This window comes from Fonticula alba (genome assembly GCF_000388065.1).
Source record: "Fonticula alba strain ATCC 38817 unplaced genomic scaffold supercont2.2, whole genome shotgun sequence".
In the NCBI taxonomy this organism is placed as follows: Eukaryota; order Rotosphaerida; family Fonticulaceae; genus Fonticula; species Fonticula alba.
Genome location: NW_009242972.1, coordinates 3,048,899 through 3,060,491, shown reverse-complemented (window position 1 = coordinate 3,060,491; position 11,593 = coordinate 3,048,899). Strand labels below are relative to the sequence as shown.

The following is an 11,593-nucleotide window of genomic DNA, read 5'->3' as shown; positions in this document are numbered from 1 at the left end:
CTCCTCGGCAACCTCCTCGGCGGCCTCCTCGGCAACCTCCTCGGCGACCTCGGTGGTCTCGGAAACAGTCTCGACAATGGCCTCCTCCGAATCGGAGGCGATGTCCTGGACAACGGGGGCGTCGGCCACAGCCTGGATAGAAGCAAGGTCCTCGGAGCTCATGGTCTTCGAAACAAGGACGGGGGAGGGCGGAACGGGGGAAAAGATAAAGGAGGATGGCCATCAGTCATGCAGAAAGGGAGGGGCAGGACCACCGCAAGTGACAGATGGGGCGGGAAGGGAAAGATGCATAGCAGGGGGAGGCGCAAAAAGAGCAGCAGCGGCAGCAAAGGAGTCATGTGGCAAGGGAGACAGAAGAAGGCACGGGGGGGGGGGGGGGGGCAAGGGCGAGCGGGTCAACAAAGAAAGGACAGGGGGGAGAGGTACAAAGAAGGGGGGGGAGAGTGTTTGTGGGGGTGGCAACAAATCTCTCGAGGGGGGGGATGCAGGGCCAGCGGGGGAGGCTGACAAGGCGACTGGCCGCCGAAAAATTCGCACATCCCCTCGGCCCGTGTGTCCCTGCGCCCCTCTCGTGCTCGTCCCAGCCCAGGGTGGCAAAGTCCGCATGGTTGGAGATCCACACCAGGCCCAGACGCACATGAAAAGCCAACCATTTTTCCCGCTCCCCCCCCCCCCCCCCCCGGCCGGTGACCAATACAGAGGGCACCCTTGCGCCGGGCATCCCCAGGCAGCTGGCGGCGCTCGAAACGCGGGACGCCCGCCGCGGGCACACCCACACACCCCACACGTGTGCCTCCCCACAGCGAGATTCATTCCCACTTGCGCATTTGGGGAAAACGCCACCGGGGGGGGGGACCGGGAAGAGGGCCGCGAGCCGGCGGCCGGCGGAAGGCCCCACCACACCCACGCGACGCAACGGCCGACAAGGGGGCAACGGGGCGCGCCTCTAACAGGCACGGGGTGGGCAGCGCGTGCGCCGGCACGGAGAGCTCCCCACCCATGCCACCGGTCCGAGGGCTGGACTGGCTGATGACACATCCCCCCCCCCCCCCCCCCTCCCCCCCCCCGCCCCCACCATCCCCAGCTGCCACGCACGACGGGGACCAAAGACGGAGGGGCCGCTCACACGGTGGTTGACTTGCCTCGGGCCTCTGCCACCCGGTCGATGTCCCGGGAGGTGGACAAAAGGAGTGGGGAGGGCACGGACACACTGGGCGCGGGGCAGGACAAGGCTCCCCAGCCGCCCCTGAGAGAAACCCTCGTGAACAACCCTCAAGACGCGATGCTCCTTTAGGAGCATGTAACGCCATTTGACATCCGTATTTGCGCCCGCCCACACGTAATTTCTGCATTCTTTTCGCGGCGCCCCGGAAATGCACACATTCCAACGGAATCGATCGCCCAGCCCGGCCAGCTGCCAGCCCAAGGACGGGGCCCTGCCGGCCGCCGTCCCCCGGCCTCCCGGCCGGTCTCCCGCCGTGAGCGAGATCTGCGTGAAGATCCCGCAGGGGAATCCCCCCGAGCCACAAGGAGGCCCGTCGATCCCCCCCCCCCCCCCCCCCCCCCAGAGAGTAGTCGCCTCCCATGGGCATCGTGAAGTCGTGGGGCTTCCCTGGGCCTTGGGGGGAGGGGCGACCAACCCCGAGGGGGCGCCGCTCCGAAAGGCACCTCGCCCGGACGCAAGGGAGCTCACCCATTCAAGCCCGCACCCTCCCGTCCCGTCACCACCGCCCGCGCATCTGCCATCCGTCGCCCCCACTCCCCCTTATCTCTCTGTCCCTCCGTCTACCCTGCTCGCTTCTCGGCCCTCAGGACGGGCGCCAACATGAGCCATCGCAACCGGACGTGCAGCGCATCCCTCCTATCCCTCTTCTGAACAGCAACAACAGCAACAACAGCAAAGCAACAACAGCAACGGAAGACGGAAAAAGGGCCCCCACCACACCCCCCGCAGGCTTTCTTCGGGGCCGCACCCGGACATGATCTCTCCCGATGCCGAGCGGCAAATCCACTCCCAATACCAGGATACCCTGAGGCAGTTTTATGCCCGCCGGCCGGGCTCACCGCCAGCCAGGGAGGATCCCCTGGCCACGGAGGAGCTGGAGATCACTGGCGAGAAGCTGGTGCATAATCCGGCCGCCGCGGCCACTTTCTACGTGGCGGCCCACCTCCTCGGGCTCCTGTATGCCTTTTACTGCGGGTCCTCCTTCTTCGACCGAGGCTCCACCTACACGATGTACCTGCATTTGCACATGGGCCTCTGCGCGGGGCACTACTTCGTGCTGCTTCACTCCGATCCGGGATTCACGGCCCCCGGTCCGGAGGTGCTCCTGGCCAAAGCCCCCCCCTCCAGGGCCCCGGACGGGCCCCCATCCGTGGCTCGATCGGGCTGGGTATTCGCGCGGCCGCTGGTTGCGGCTGGCCAATGGCTCGCCCGCCGGGTCCGGCGCCTGCTGCCGGTCCGACTGAAGGTCTGGCTCCGGGCCAATCGGATGGCCCGGCACCGGGCCTCCCCAGCCGGGGCATCGCCCCTGCTCCCGGCCCATGTGGTCTCGGGCTTGGCTCCGGCCCTGGATGTCTCTTTTTGTGAGCCCTGCCAGTCGCCGATGCCCCTGCGCGCCCGGCACTGCCGGTCTTGCCGGCGCTGCGTCCGGCGCTTCGATCACCACTGCTCCTTCATCGGCAACTGCGTGGGCCAGGCCAATCACCCGAGTTTCTTGATCTTCTGCGCTCTGCTAGGGACCATGCTCCTGCAGTTGTTGCCCTTCTTGGCGGCGATGCTCCAGCCGCCCGGGTCGTTCGGCCGGCTGGTCTTGCGACGCCTCTTCCGTGTGGAGGACCTGGCCGGGCCCAGTTACGCCATGGCCTGGGTCCTTTCCAACTACCTGACCCTGGCCCTATTCGGACTGGTCTTGGTCTTCGGGGTCCTGGTGTCTGGGCTATTTTTCTTCCATCTCTTCCTGGCCGCCACGGCGCAGACAACCTGGGAGCATGCGTCGCGTGCGTGCTTGCCACCTGTTCCTGGGCCCCCTCTGCCTGCTCTCCTTCTTTCCTTTTCCACCCTCCTACTGACGATCGGCCCCATGGCGTGGTGGTGCTTCTCCTCCCGTCGCATGTCCCCCTCCCCCCCCCCCCAGAGCGCGTGCCATACATGAAGGCCGTGCCAGATGGCGTGCTGCCCTTCGATAGGGGGATATTCCGAAACTGCCTGGACTTCTGGCGACCCGGATCCAGTGGTGCGCCCGATTCATCCGCCACGAGAACCCACGCCACCGCCGATGTGGCAAGGGGGCCCATCAGGGCCTCCTTCCTCCTTCTCTTTGCCCCACTCTTACACAGCCACACTGATGTGGATCCCTCCGGCCCTGCCAATGCGCCCAGCTCCCTATACCATGCACATTCCCGCGCCCGGGCCCGATGGGACCTACCCGGCCTCGCTTTTGACCATCTGCTGTAGCTAGATGCCGGTCCGTCCCCCTCCCCCCCCCCCCCCCCCCCCCTGCGCGCGGGGGCGCGCATGCAACCGGGCAGGGGCAGGCGACCCGAGAGCGGGGGAATACACGCGGTAGGCCGACGCCGCGCCTGGTGCGAAAAGCGACCGAACAGAAGGCTGGAAAGACACCGGTTTTTCAAGCACATGAGCCAGAAAGCGAGGAGAGAGAGAGAGAGAGAGAGAGAAAAGCAGGGAGGGGAGAAAGGAGCAAGGGGGCAGGGAAATACAAAGGGGAGAGGGGACGAGAGAGAGAGAGAGAGAGGGCGAGGCACAGGACGGCGCACGCGAAGGGGCGATCCCCTCACACACAGTGGACCACCGACGCCGGGATCTGATGCACGACCGAACTCTCCGGGAAGCCAGTGCGCACCAGGAAGGTGGCAGCCACATCAAAGTTCGGCAGCTCGACCGGCAGCTCGGCCCCGCTCTCATCCAACAGGCTGACAATTTCCAAGACGGAGCCCGCGGACAAGCTGTGGCCCGAGTTGGGCAACACAAAGTCACAACTCATGACAGCTGTGGGGCATCCCGCAAAGGAGGGGGAAGCCAGGTGGGAATGGCAGTCAGCAACAGCCCCAGCCAAGGGAAGGGGAACAACATGGCCACGTGGGGGGGGGGGGGGGGGCTGGGATACGCACCATATGCCCGGACCGCCGGGGTGAGGGTGTGCAGGTCGGTCAGCACGTCGCGCAGCGGCCCGCCGGAATTCGAGTGCTTGTGGTGCGAGGAGGCCCCGGTGTTCCCGGGCGAGGGCGGCGGCGAGAAGGAGGTCCCGCCGTCAGATCCGTGGCCCGAGTTCAAGCCCACCGAGACCACCACGCGCGCAGGGCCCCCGCCTCCGGCAAGGCCGCCCGCGGTGTAGCCGCCGCCGGTGGTGGCCCCCCGGTGCATGGCCCCGGCCTGCCCCGACGTCGAGTGCGTGGCGATCGTCATGTAGCCCCGGTTGCCGGTGCCCTGGAGCCCCCGCAATCCGGACCCCATGACCGCCGTCTTGTGGGCGGCAGCCGAGTGAAGGTACGCGTCGCTGGTGCCTGGCCCATGGACCGAGGCCGCCGGAAGGTGGTGCTGCGATGAGGCCAGCGTCAGCTGCCGGCGCTCCTCCGGGCTCATGGGACCATCCGGCGGCCGGGTCCCAGCCAGCGCCGCCAAGAAGCACTGGCACCGGTAGAGCTCCGTGGTGAAGGAGTCAATTTGCTCCTCAATGTCCTCCAGACGCGAGGAGAGCAACTGGGTGCCATGTGAATTGGGCACCGGCACCGAGGGAGAGGGGTCGCCCTGGGTGTAGGGGCGTATGCGCGTATGTGGAAGAGGGGGGGAGTGGAGGCTGAGTGTCAAAACATGGCACGGCCGGGGGGGGGGGGGGGGGGCAGAGGGAAAGGGCGAAGGAGGGAGAAAGTAGACCCAAAGAACAGGAGCCCGGTGGACGCCCTCCGCGGGACCTGGGCCAGTGGCGAACCCCCGGCGAACGCCCTCCAGGGACGGTGGGAATAGCAGCACGCACCCGCTTTGACGACTCGACCAGCAGGTCAAGCAGGGCCCAGCGGGCCTTCTCCAGCGAGATCAGTTCCAAGTGCGTGCGGGCCACCTCATCACGCAAGATGTCGGCCTGCTCCTCCGGCGTGACGATCCCGGAGGCCGGGTCCATCCAAAGGGGATGGTCGGCGAAGTCGATCCAGCGCTTGGTGGCCGGGGTCAAGTCGGCCGTCGAAGAGCATGCCGCCGTGCCGGAGGGCCCGCCGGAGCCGGGAGCCGCGTCGGGGCCCAGGCGATCGGCACCGATCGAGGAGAAGGCCACAAAGGAGTCCGGCGTGGGGGCGCCCACGCGGTGCGGCACGAACACCATGTCCGGCGGGTATGCGCCGCCCGAGGCGAAGGCGTCGATATAGATCTGCACCGGAGGAGGGCAGAGGCGGAGAGGGGGGCAGACAAAGGGCGAAAGCTCACCACAGTCAGGAGGCGGAGAGGACCGAAGACACTAAGGCCGGTTCACACGGGGGGGCCGGAGGTGGGCCCCGGTGGCGTACCTGGCAATCGGATGCCGCGTCGATGGACCCGGCCAGCAGGGCAATATTCTCGAAGGCAGTGACGATCTTCGGTGCCTGGAGCAGATACGAATCCGAGTAGAGGAGGATGGCCTCGCGCAGGCGCAGGATCCGGTCGATCTCCAGCTGCTGGATGCTGTTGATGATGTTGGGGATCTCCTCGCGGTAGTGTCGGGTCTGGTGCTGGTTGGTCTTCTCCAGGATGAAGGCGTACGACTCCTCGGCATTTCGAAGCTTCTCCGTTTGAGCACGGTAGGCCGCGGTAGCCTGCACCGAGGCAGGAGCCGAGGAAGACAAAGGGCCAGGGAGAGGGGAGGGATGGCCGGCAAAAGAGCGCAGAGAAGACGAGAAGGGAAGCAAAGAGAAGGGGGGTGAGCGGCCACAGCAGGGGAACGCAAGTGTGGACGGTGAGATGGCACCGGCGGCGAACCTTCTCCAGCTCGGACTTCGAAGACTTCAGGTCCTTTTCCACCTTTTCGAAGGCAGCGAGTGCGCGGTCAGCCTCCTTGGCCACCGAGTGGTAGTTCTTCTGGTAGGTTTCCAGCTGCTTGATGTTCTTCTGAAGCTCAGTCTTCTTGGAGTCATACTCATTGTTGATCTGCAACAGGCCGGAGGCAAGACACATGGGGTGAGGAGTCAGTCTGAGCGCAGGAGAAAAATAGGGCGAGATGTGACCAGCAACACCGAGGGGGGAGGGGGGGAGGGACAAACGCACCGACTTGCGCTGGGCCTCAATATCCTTCAGGAGCTTGGCGCTCAGGTCGGCAGCCTCGTCATTGAGCGTGATCGAGTGGCTTTCGATGCAGGTGGCCGCCTCGTAGGTCTCCTGCAGCATGGACCGCAGCGCGGTCGACAGGGAGCTAACCGAGCGCGGGACCATTGGAGACAGGGCGCATGTCAGTCAGGGAGCTTGTGAGTGGAGCCGACGGCATGCATCGTGCATGTGGGTGGGTGTGCACATGCAGATGCACCCAAATACGCACGTCGTGCTGCGGAATTCGTCAATGCGCGAAGTGATGCGCGACTTGGGGTTGGTCGATCCGGAGCTCGATGACTGCCCAAGGCCGAAAGACCCGAAGGAGCTCGAGCCGCCGGAGGACCCGGGCGTCATGGTTACAGCCTCCCCGCAGAAGACGCCCATCGATAGGGTGGCCTTGGTCAGCTTCTGCAGACCGCGCGAGTATTCCAGGTCCAGGGCAGCCTTCTTCCGGAGGAAGTCCACGAAGCTGCTGACCGAGTCGGAGTTCTCCTTGGTCACCTGGTCCAGCTCGCGGAACTTGTCCTGTTTTGCGTGTGGCAGGGAGAACAGGCGTCAGGGCCAGAAAGACGGGAGAGAGAGAGAGAGAGGAAGAGAAGGAAGAACAGGTCCACAGCAGCAGCGCTGTGCTGAGTGCGGCGGGGAACCACAGAGATGGCACATGCAGGCGGGCATCCGGCCATTTCCCGGAGGAGGGGGGAACCACGCACCCAGAGTTCAGAGCCCCAGGACATGATGATGCGTCGAAGGGAGGAGGGCGGAGAAAGACGGGGAAAGGGAAAGGGGGAGCGAAGTGTATCAATCGCGGAAGGGGAGGAGCGGGATGTCGCCGCCCCGGGCCGCAGGGGCGCCGGTCCTGCGCCGGCCGAAAAAGCCCCCACGAAGGGTCGGGTTGATCCCCCCCTCAAGATCGATCGCAGCCCTCGCCCGGAGGGGGGGCCGGCTGACGCGGTCCCGCCCTGGCCACGGGCCTGGGGGCCGGGGGGGGGGGGGGGGGGGGGGGGGGGCAAGGCGGACGCATTCCTCGGCAGAATCTGCCCCTGCTTGCGGCGCTCCTCCCGGGCCGGGGTCAGTCTGTTGCGCCGAAAGCCCCTGGAGGGCCCCAAGGGGGGGGGGGGGGAAACAAGTCCTTCAGTGAGGTCCTTGACCCGAGACATGAAAGCGTGTGCGAAGGCGCATGCGCGCTCAATATTGTCGGTAATATAAAAATATCGCGCCCAGGTGCCCCTGCCCTTTCAGGGAGCTGTTTTTATTTCCACCACCAGGCACTCCCACCGGAAGGAGAGGTGCCAGCGCATGCGCGCCAACCGGCGGGCGCCCTTTTTTTCGGTCACCAGCCCGCACCCGGCGCGCCCAAGGGCCCGGGCAGTTTGATTCCTGCCCCCACCTCCCCCCCCCCTCCCTTGCTCGTGCTCTCCTCCTTCCTTTTCTTTCGCCTGCCATTCCCCCGCCCCCCTCTGCCCCCCCCCCCACCGGCGTCTCGAAGGCTCTCGCCACGGTCCCTCGCCCTCCCGCGCGCGCGCGCGCCCTCCCCGAGCCGGAGTGCCTCCGTCTCGCCAACATGGCCGGGCCCGATGTCATCGATCTCGTCGATTCCTCCTCCGATGAGGAGGGGGACCGGCGTCAGGTGGCCACAGCCCGGCTCCGCCGCCCCGGGTCCCGGCATGCGAGCGCGGCCGCGGCAGCCCCCATGCCGGCCGGGGCCGAGGCAGCACCTCCGGCGATTTCATCGACCCGCTCCCGTCGTCGGCGGTCTCCCAGCCCGAGCGACGAGTATCACCCCTCGAATTACAGCAGCCACCGGTACGCCGGCCGGCAGCCCACCCTGCAGGAGTCCGTGGCCAAGCTGCGTGCCACGTCCGAGCGATACCTCGGTTCGAGTGGCGGCGACAGCGGCGCCTCCTCGTCGGTCTTCTCGTCCACCGGCACCGAGACCATGCGCCTGCGCGGTCGGCGCCTGATCATCAACATCGCCCCGGCCCCGCTGGCCCCGCTGCTGGAGCCGTTCCGCGGGAAGGTCCCCCCGGCGCCGACGCTGCCGGTGCGCACGGTCGACGGGTCGACTGTCGAGCCTCTGTCGCTGCCCTTCGCGGCGTACGGGCGCGCGTGCGGGCAAACACCCCTGGGCCTGTCGGCCGATCTGGATCTGTCGCTCCTGCCACAGCGCGTCACGGACCCGGGCAGCCCGGATGGGCCGGGCCCGAAGCTCGACCGGTCGGCCATCGGCGGTCTTTACTTTTTCTGGCGCGGGCGCCGGCTCAACCCCAGCATGTATCCCTTTATGATCGGCATGATCCCGGACCCCAGCCAGCCGGGGCTGCCTTCGCCCGTGGAGCTGCTGGTCGCTCCATACCCCTACTGGCCCACGGCCGAGGCATTGCGCGGCCAGCAGTCCGATCTGCCGGCCATCGTCCAGCTGACCAACCCCTCATCGGCCGAGGGCAAGAGCGCCTTCGAAGCTCCCGATGGGCAGACATCCCCCGACACGAAGCACGGGGCTTCGCCCGGTCCTCGGGGCCCGTTGCCCGAGCCGCCGGCCGTCCCGGAGACCGGCATGTTTTCCCTGGCCTGGGCCGAGTCGATTGTCAACCTGTTGACATCCGACGAGGAGGCCGATGCCGCGGATAGCCAGTCGCCCCTGGCCCTGGAGCCCATGGGCGGCGACCTGTCCCCGAAGCCCGGGGGGATGGCCCCGGGCTCGGCATCCTCTCCATCGTCTGCCGGGCAGGCTGCTGATCACTCGGCCACCGGGCCGTCGCCCCTGTTGGATGATCTCTTGAGCTTGACGGCCTTTGCCGAGGAGGAGACCGTCCTCTTGCGCTTCAACTCCGCCACTCGGGCCTCCATCACCAAGCGCGTGTCACGAGTACGTGTGACTTCCTCCCCCCCCCATGTTCCCTCGGCCCCGCCCCTCTGTGATCCTTTATTCGCATGCGCCAGCACAGGCAGGACACTGACATCGTCATTTGCCCATGCGCCCCACGTCGCGCACACACACACACACGCCTATCCTCCCAGAATGCCACGGTCGCCGATCTGATCTCTCAACTCCTTGAGGTGGATTTCCCCCACGCCCAGGGGATATCCCTGCGCTTTGATGGGGAGGTACTCTCCCCGGAGGAGACCCCCGCCTCGCTGGACATCGAGGACGAGGACATCGTGGATGTGGTGCTTACTGGCGGCGGCGGCGGCGGCGACGGCGGGGTTTGATTCCGATCGGCGCTCTTCCTCGCCCGGGCTGGCATGGCGTCCCCACATGCATGGTCCCGTGAGTGCGTGACAGGAGTCTCTTACCAAGAGACCGGCGTGATCCCAAACAAACCACATGACCACCCCATCGTTCTCTGTGCTGGGCGTTCTAGGTGGTTCGTGGCTGATCGGGCAGGGGGCGGGGGGGGTGGGAGACTAAGCGGGGTGCCCACGGCGGTGACACACCCGGCCATCTGGGGTGGTGGGCCCCCTGCGGTGTGGTTCGGCGTAATCCCACGATGGTGGGGTCTGATGCCGCGGGACAGGGAACGGGGGACGGGGGGCGGGGGCTGCGCCATCAGTCACGCCTCGGCGAGATCTGCCGGGCGCCGGGATATAAGGAGGCGCTCGACATGCAACTTCTCCCGGTCATTTTGCCAGAGCCCTCCATCTTGCTGTGTGCTTTCGTCTCCTCCTGTCCCCTCCCTGTCGGCCCTCGTTGCGGTTGTCATATCCCCCCTCCCCTACTACTCACCATGTCTGCTACCTCTGGCTTCAAGCTCAACCATGGTGCGTTTCCCCTTCGCCGCCTCTGTGCCGGCGGCGATCCCGCATGTGATGCCATCGCCTGGAGCCCACTCTGACTGTTTTTTCGTCCGTCGATTTGCCCTCCCCTTTGCACTCGCTAGTCATGATCCGCGTCCGCGACCCGGAGCCCTCCCTGAAGTTCTACCAGGAGGTTCTTGGCATGCGGTGCGTCACCAGCCCTTCTCTCGTCATCAGTCCATTCCCTCCTGCCGCCCTACGCCTGTCCTGTGCCCCCCCAGCCTCATCCTCTGCATCGGGCGACAAGGTCTGACCCCGATGTATCTTGCGCCCTCTCTCCCGCTCTCTCCCGCTCTCTCCCGCTCTCTCCCGCTCTCTCCCGCTCTCTCCCGCTCTCTCTCTCTCTCTACCGGAACACTGCTCGGTTGTAGCCTTCTTTACAAGATGGATGTCGAGATGGCCAAGTTCACCAACTACTTCATGGGCCATGTGACGGATGAGGAGTACGAGCTTTACCAGAGCTTCGGCGCGGCCGAGAACAACTCCCCGGAGAAGCTCAAGCTCCTGTTCGGGCGCCTGGCTCTCGTGGAGCTGTGCCAGTACGTCGATCTCCCCCTTCCCCCTCCCGGCCCTCGCATTTTTCATGCCTCTGCACAGGATCTTCCCACCATTGGCCTAACTCCGGGATTCAGCAACTGGGGCACCGAGTCCGACGAGTCCTTCAAGGGCTACCATGGTGGCAACTCCGAGCCTCGCGGCTTTGGTGCGTACCTTTCCTTGCCAGCCCCTCCCCGCCTCCCCCTCCTTCACTCGGTGGATGTGCCCGCGCGTGGAGGGTCCTTCGCTTTCCTTCTTCCCTTCCCTCTGAATTGTCCCCCCTCCCCGACCCCGATAGGCCATTGACCCTCTCCTGCCACCCCACTGCCGCCCTTCGTCCCCTCGCCCCTCCCCCCTCCTGGCTGGGTCCGCCTCTTCAGGCCACCTCTGCCTGTCGGTGCCCGACCTGACTGCTGCCTGCAAGCACTTTGACGACCACAAGGTGAAGTTCACCAAGCGCCCGGATGACGGCATGATCAAGGGTGTGGCTTTCATCCACGACCCGGACGGTTATGCCATTGAGATCGTCCAGCCCGATCTGCCGATCTCCATGTGAGAGCGCTTGGTCTTTCCACAAAACACGATGCATTCTTCCATGTCTTTCGTCCCCCCCCCCCCCCCTGTCTCGATCGCTGTTCCTCTTTCACGCCTGCTGAGAATACACCCCCGCTGTCCTGTGTGATCAGGACATGTGTCCATGTCCATTCGCTTGTCCATTGGCGACCCTCGAGATATATGTGCATGCGTGCCGCACCCGAGCCGGCGAAGCCCGGTAATGCGCGCACATAAGACGGGGCAAGGGGGGGACACACACACGCCGCGTGCGATTTCTCAAGGTCAATATATTGGAGGCATGATTGGCGGTACACGCGCAAGGTGCGGCAAACTGGCCGCGCTAGCGCGTTGAGAACACTCACTCCCACCTAAACCGATGGGATGCGGGGGTGGGGGCAAATGTCTGGATGTGGG

General features: G+C 66.0%; 5 protein-coding genes across 5 annotated transcripts in view; 3 read left to right on the top strand and 2 right to left on the bottom strand.

The window, feature by feature from the left end:
- The window catches only part of H696_01645 (hypothetical protein), a gene marked incomplete at its 5' end in the record, with an annotated part of 2,677 nt that extends 2,515 nt beyond the window's left edge, over positions 1–162 (bottom strand). The window contains one exon of the mRNA XM_009495548.1: positions 13–162. Coding sequence (XP_009493823.1) covers positions 13–162 — 150 coding nt within the window. The remainder of the gene's footprint in view (positions 1–12) is intronic.
- A 1,488-nt stretch (positions 163–1,650) lies between these two features.
- On the top strand, positions 1,651–3,488 carry H696_01644 (hypothetical protein). The gene is made up of 3 exons (XM_009495547.1): positions 1,651–3,000; positions 3,138–3,236; positions 3,382–3,488. Exons 1-3 carry the CDS (start codon positions 1,980–1,982, stop codon positions 3,459–3,461), a joined length of 1,200 nt encoding a protein of 399 aa, XP_009493822.1. The 5' UTR covers positions 1,651–1,979; the 3' UTR covers positions 3,462–3,488.
- Positions 3,489–3,736: 248 nt separating this feature from the next.
- H696_01643 (hypothetical protein) lies at positions 3,737–7,152 on the bottom strand. The gene is made up of 8 exons (XM_009495546.1): positions 7,003–7,152; positions 6,519–6,817; positions 6,251–6,395; positions 5,966–6,133; positions 5,518–5,802; positions 4,995–5,381; positions 4,132–4,768; positions 3,737–4,009 (listed from the first exon to the last, which is right to left on the bottom strand). The coding sequence occupies exons 1-8, from the start codon at positions 7,024–7,026 to the stop codon at positions 3,795–3,797; spliced, it is 2,160 nt and encodes a 719-aa protein (XP_009493821.1). The 5' UTR covers positions 7,027–7,152; the 3' UTR covers positions 3,737–3,794.
- Positions 7,153–7,686: 534 nt separating this feature from the next.
- On the top strand, positions 7,687–9,502 carry H696_01642 (hypothetical protein; the record flags this gene model as incomplete). Its single annotated transcript, XM_009495545.1, has 2 exons — positions 7,687–9,158; positions 9,311–9,502. Exons 1-2 carry the CDS (start codon positions 7,854–7,856, stop codon positions 9,500–9,502), a joined length of 1,497 nt encoding a protein of 498 aa, XP_009493820.1. The 5' UTR covers positions 7,687–7,853.
- A 381-nt stretch (positions 9,503–9,883) lies between these two features.
- On the top strand, positions 9,884–11,328 carry H696_01641 (lactoylglutathione lyase). Its single transcript, XM_009495544.1, has 5 exons — positions 9,884–10,051; positions 10,171–10,234; positions 10,459–10,626; positions 10,720–10,790; positions 11,005–11,328. Exons 1-5 carry the CDS (start codon positions 9,895–9,897, stop codon positions 11,178–11,180), a joined length of 636 nt encoding a protein of 211 aa, XP_009493819.1. The 5' UTR covers positions 9,884–9,894; the 3' UTR covers positions 11,181–11,328.
- The last annotated feature ends 265 nt before the right edge of the window (positions 11,329–11,593 follow it).

Coding starts and splice junctions, on each gene's coding strand:
- H696_01641 (XM_009495544.1), top strand. CDS start 9,895: ATGCAACTTCTCCCGGTCATTTTGCCAGAGCCCTCCATCTTGCTGTGT. Junction 10,052..10,170: donor TGGCTTCAAGCTCAACCATG/GTGCGTTTCCCC, acceptor TGCACTCGCTAG/TCATGATCCGCGTCCGCGAC. Junction 10,627..10,719: donor GCTCTCGTGGAGCTGTGCCA/GTACGTCGATCT, acceptor TCCGGGATTCAG/CAACTGGGGCACCGAGTCCG.
- H696_01644 (XM_009495547.1), top strand. CDS start 1,980: ATGATCTCTCCCGATGCCGAGCGGCAAATCCACTCCCAATACCAGGAT. Junction 3,001..3,137: donor AACCTGGGAGCATGCGTCGC/GTGCGTGCTTGC, acceptor CCCCCCCCCCAG/AGCGCGTGCCATACATGAAG. Junction 3,237..3,381: donor CTGGCGACCCGGATCCAGTG/GTGCGCCCGATT, acceptor CAATGCGCCCAG/CTCCCTATACCATGCACATT.
- H696_01643 (XM_009495546.1), bottom strand. CDS start 7,026: ATGTCCTGGGGCTCTGAACTCTGG. Junction 6,818..7,002: donor CCTGGGGCTCTGAACTCTGG/GTGCGTGGTTCC, acceptor CACGCAAAACAG/GACAAGTTCCGCGAGCTGGA. Junction 5,803..5,965: donor CGAAGTCCGAGCTGGAGAAG/GTTCGCCGCCGG, acceptor GCCTCGGTGCAG/GCTACCGCGGCCTACCGTGC.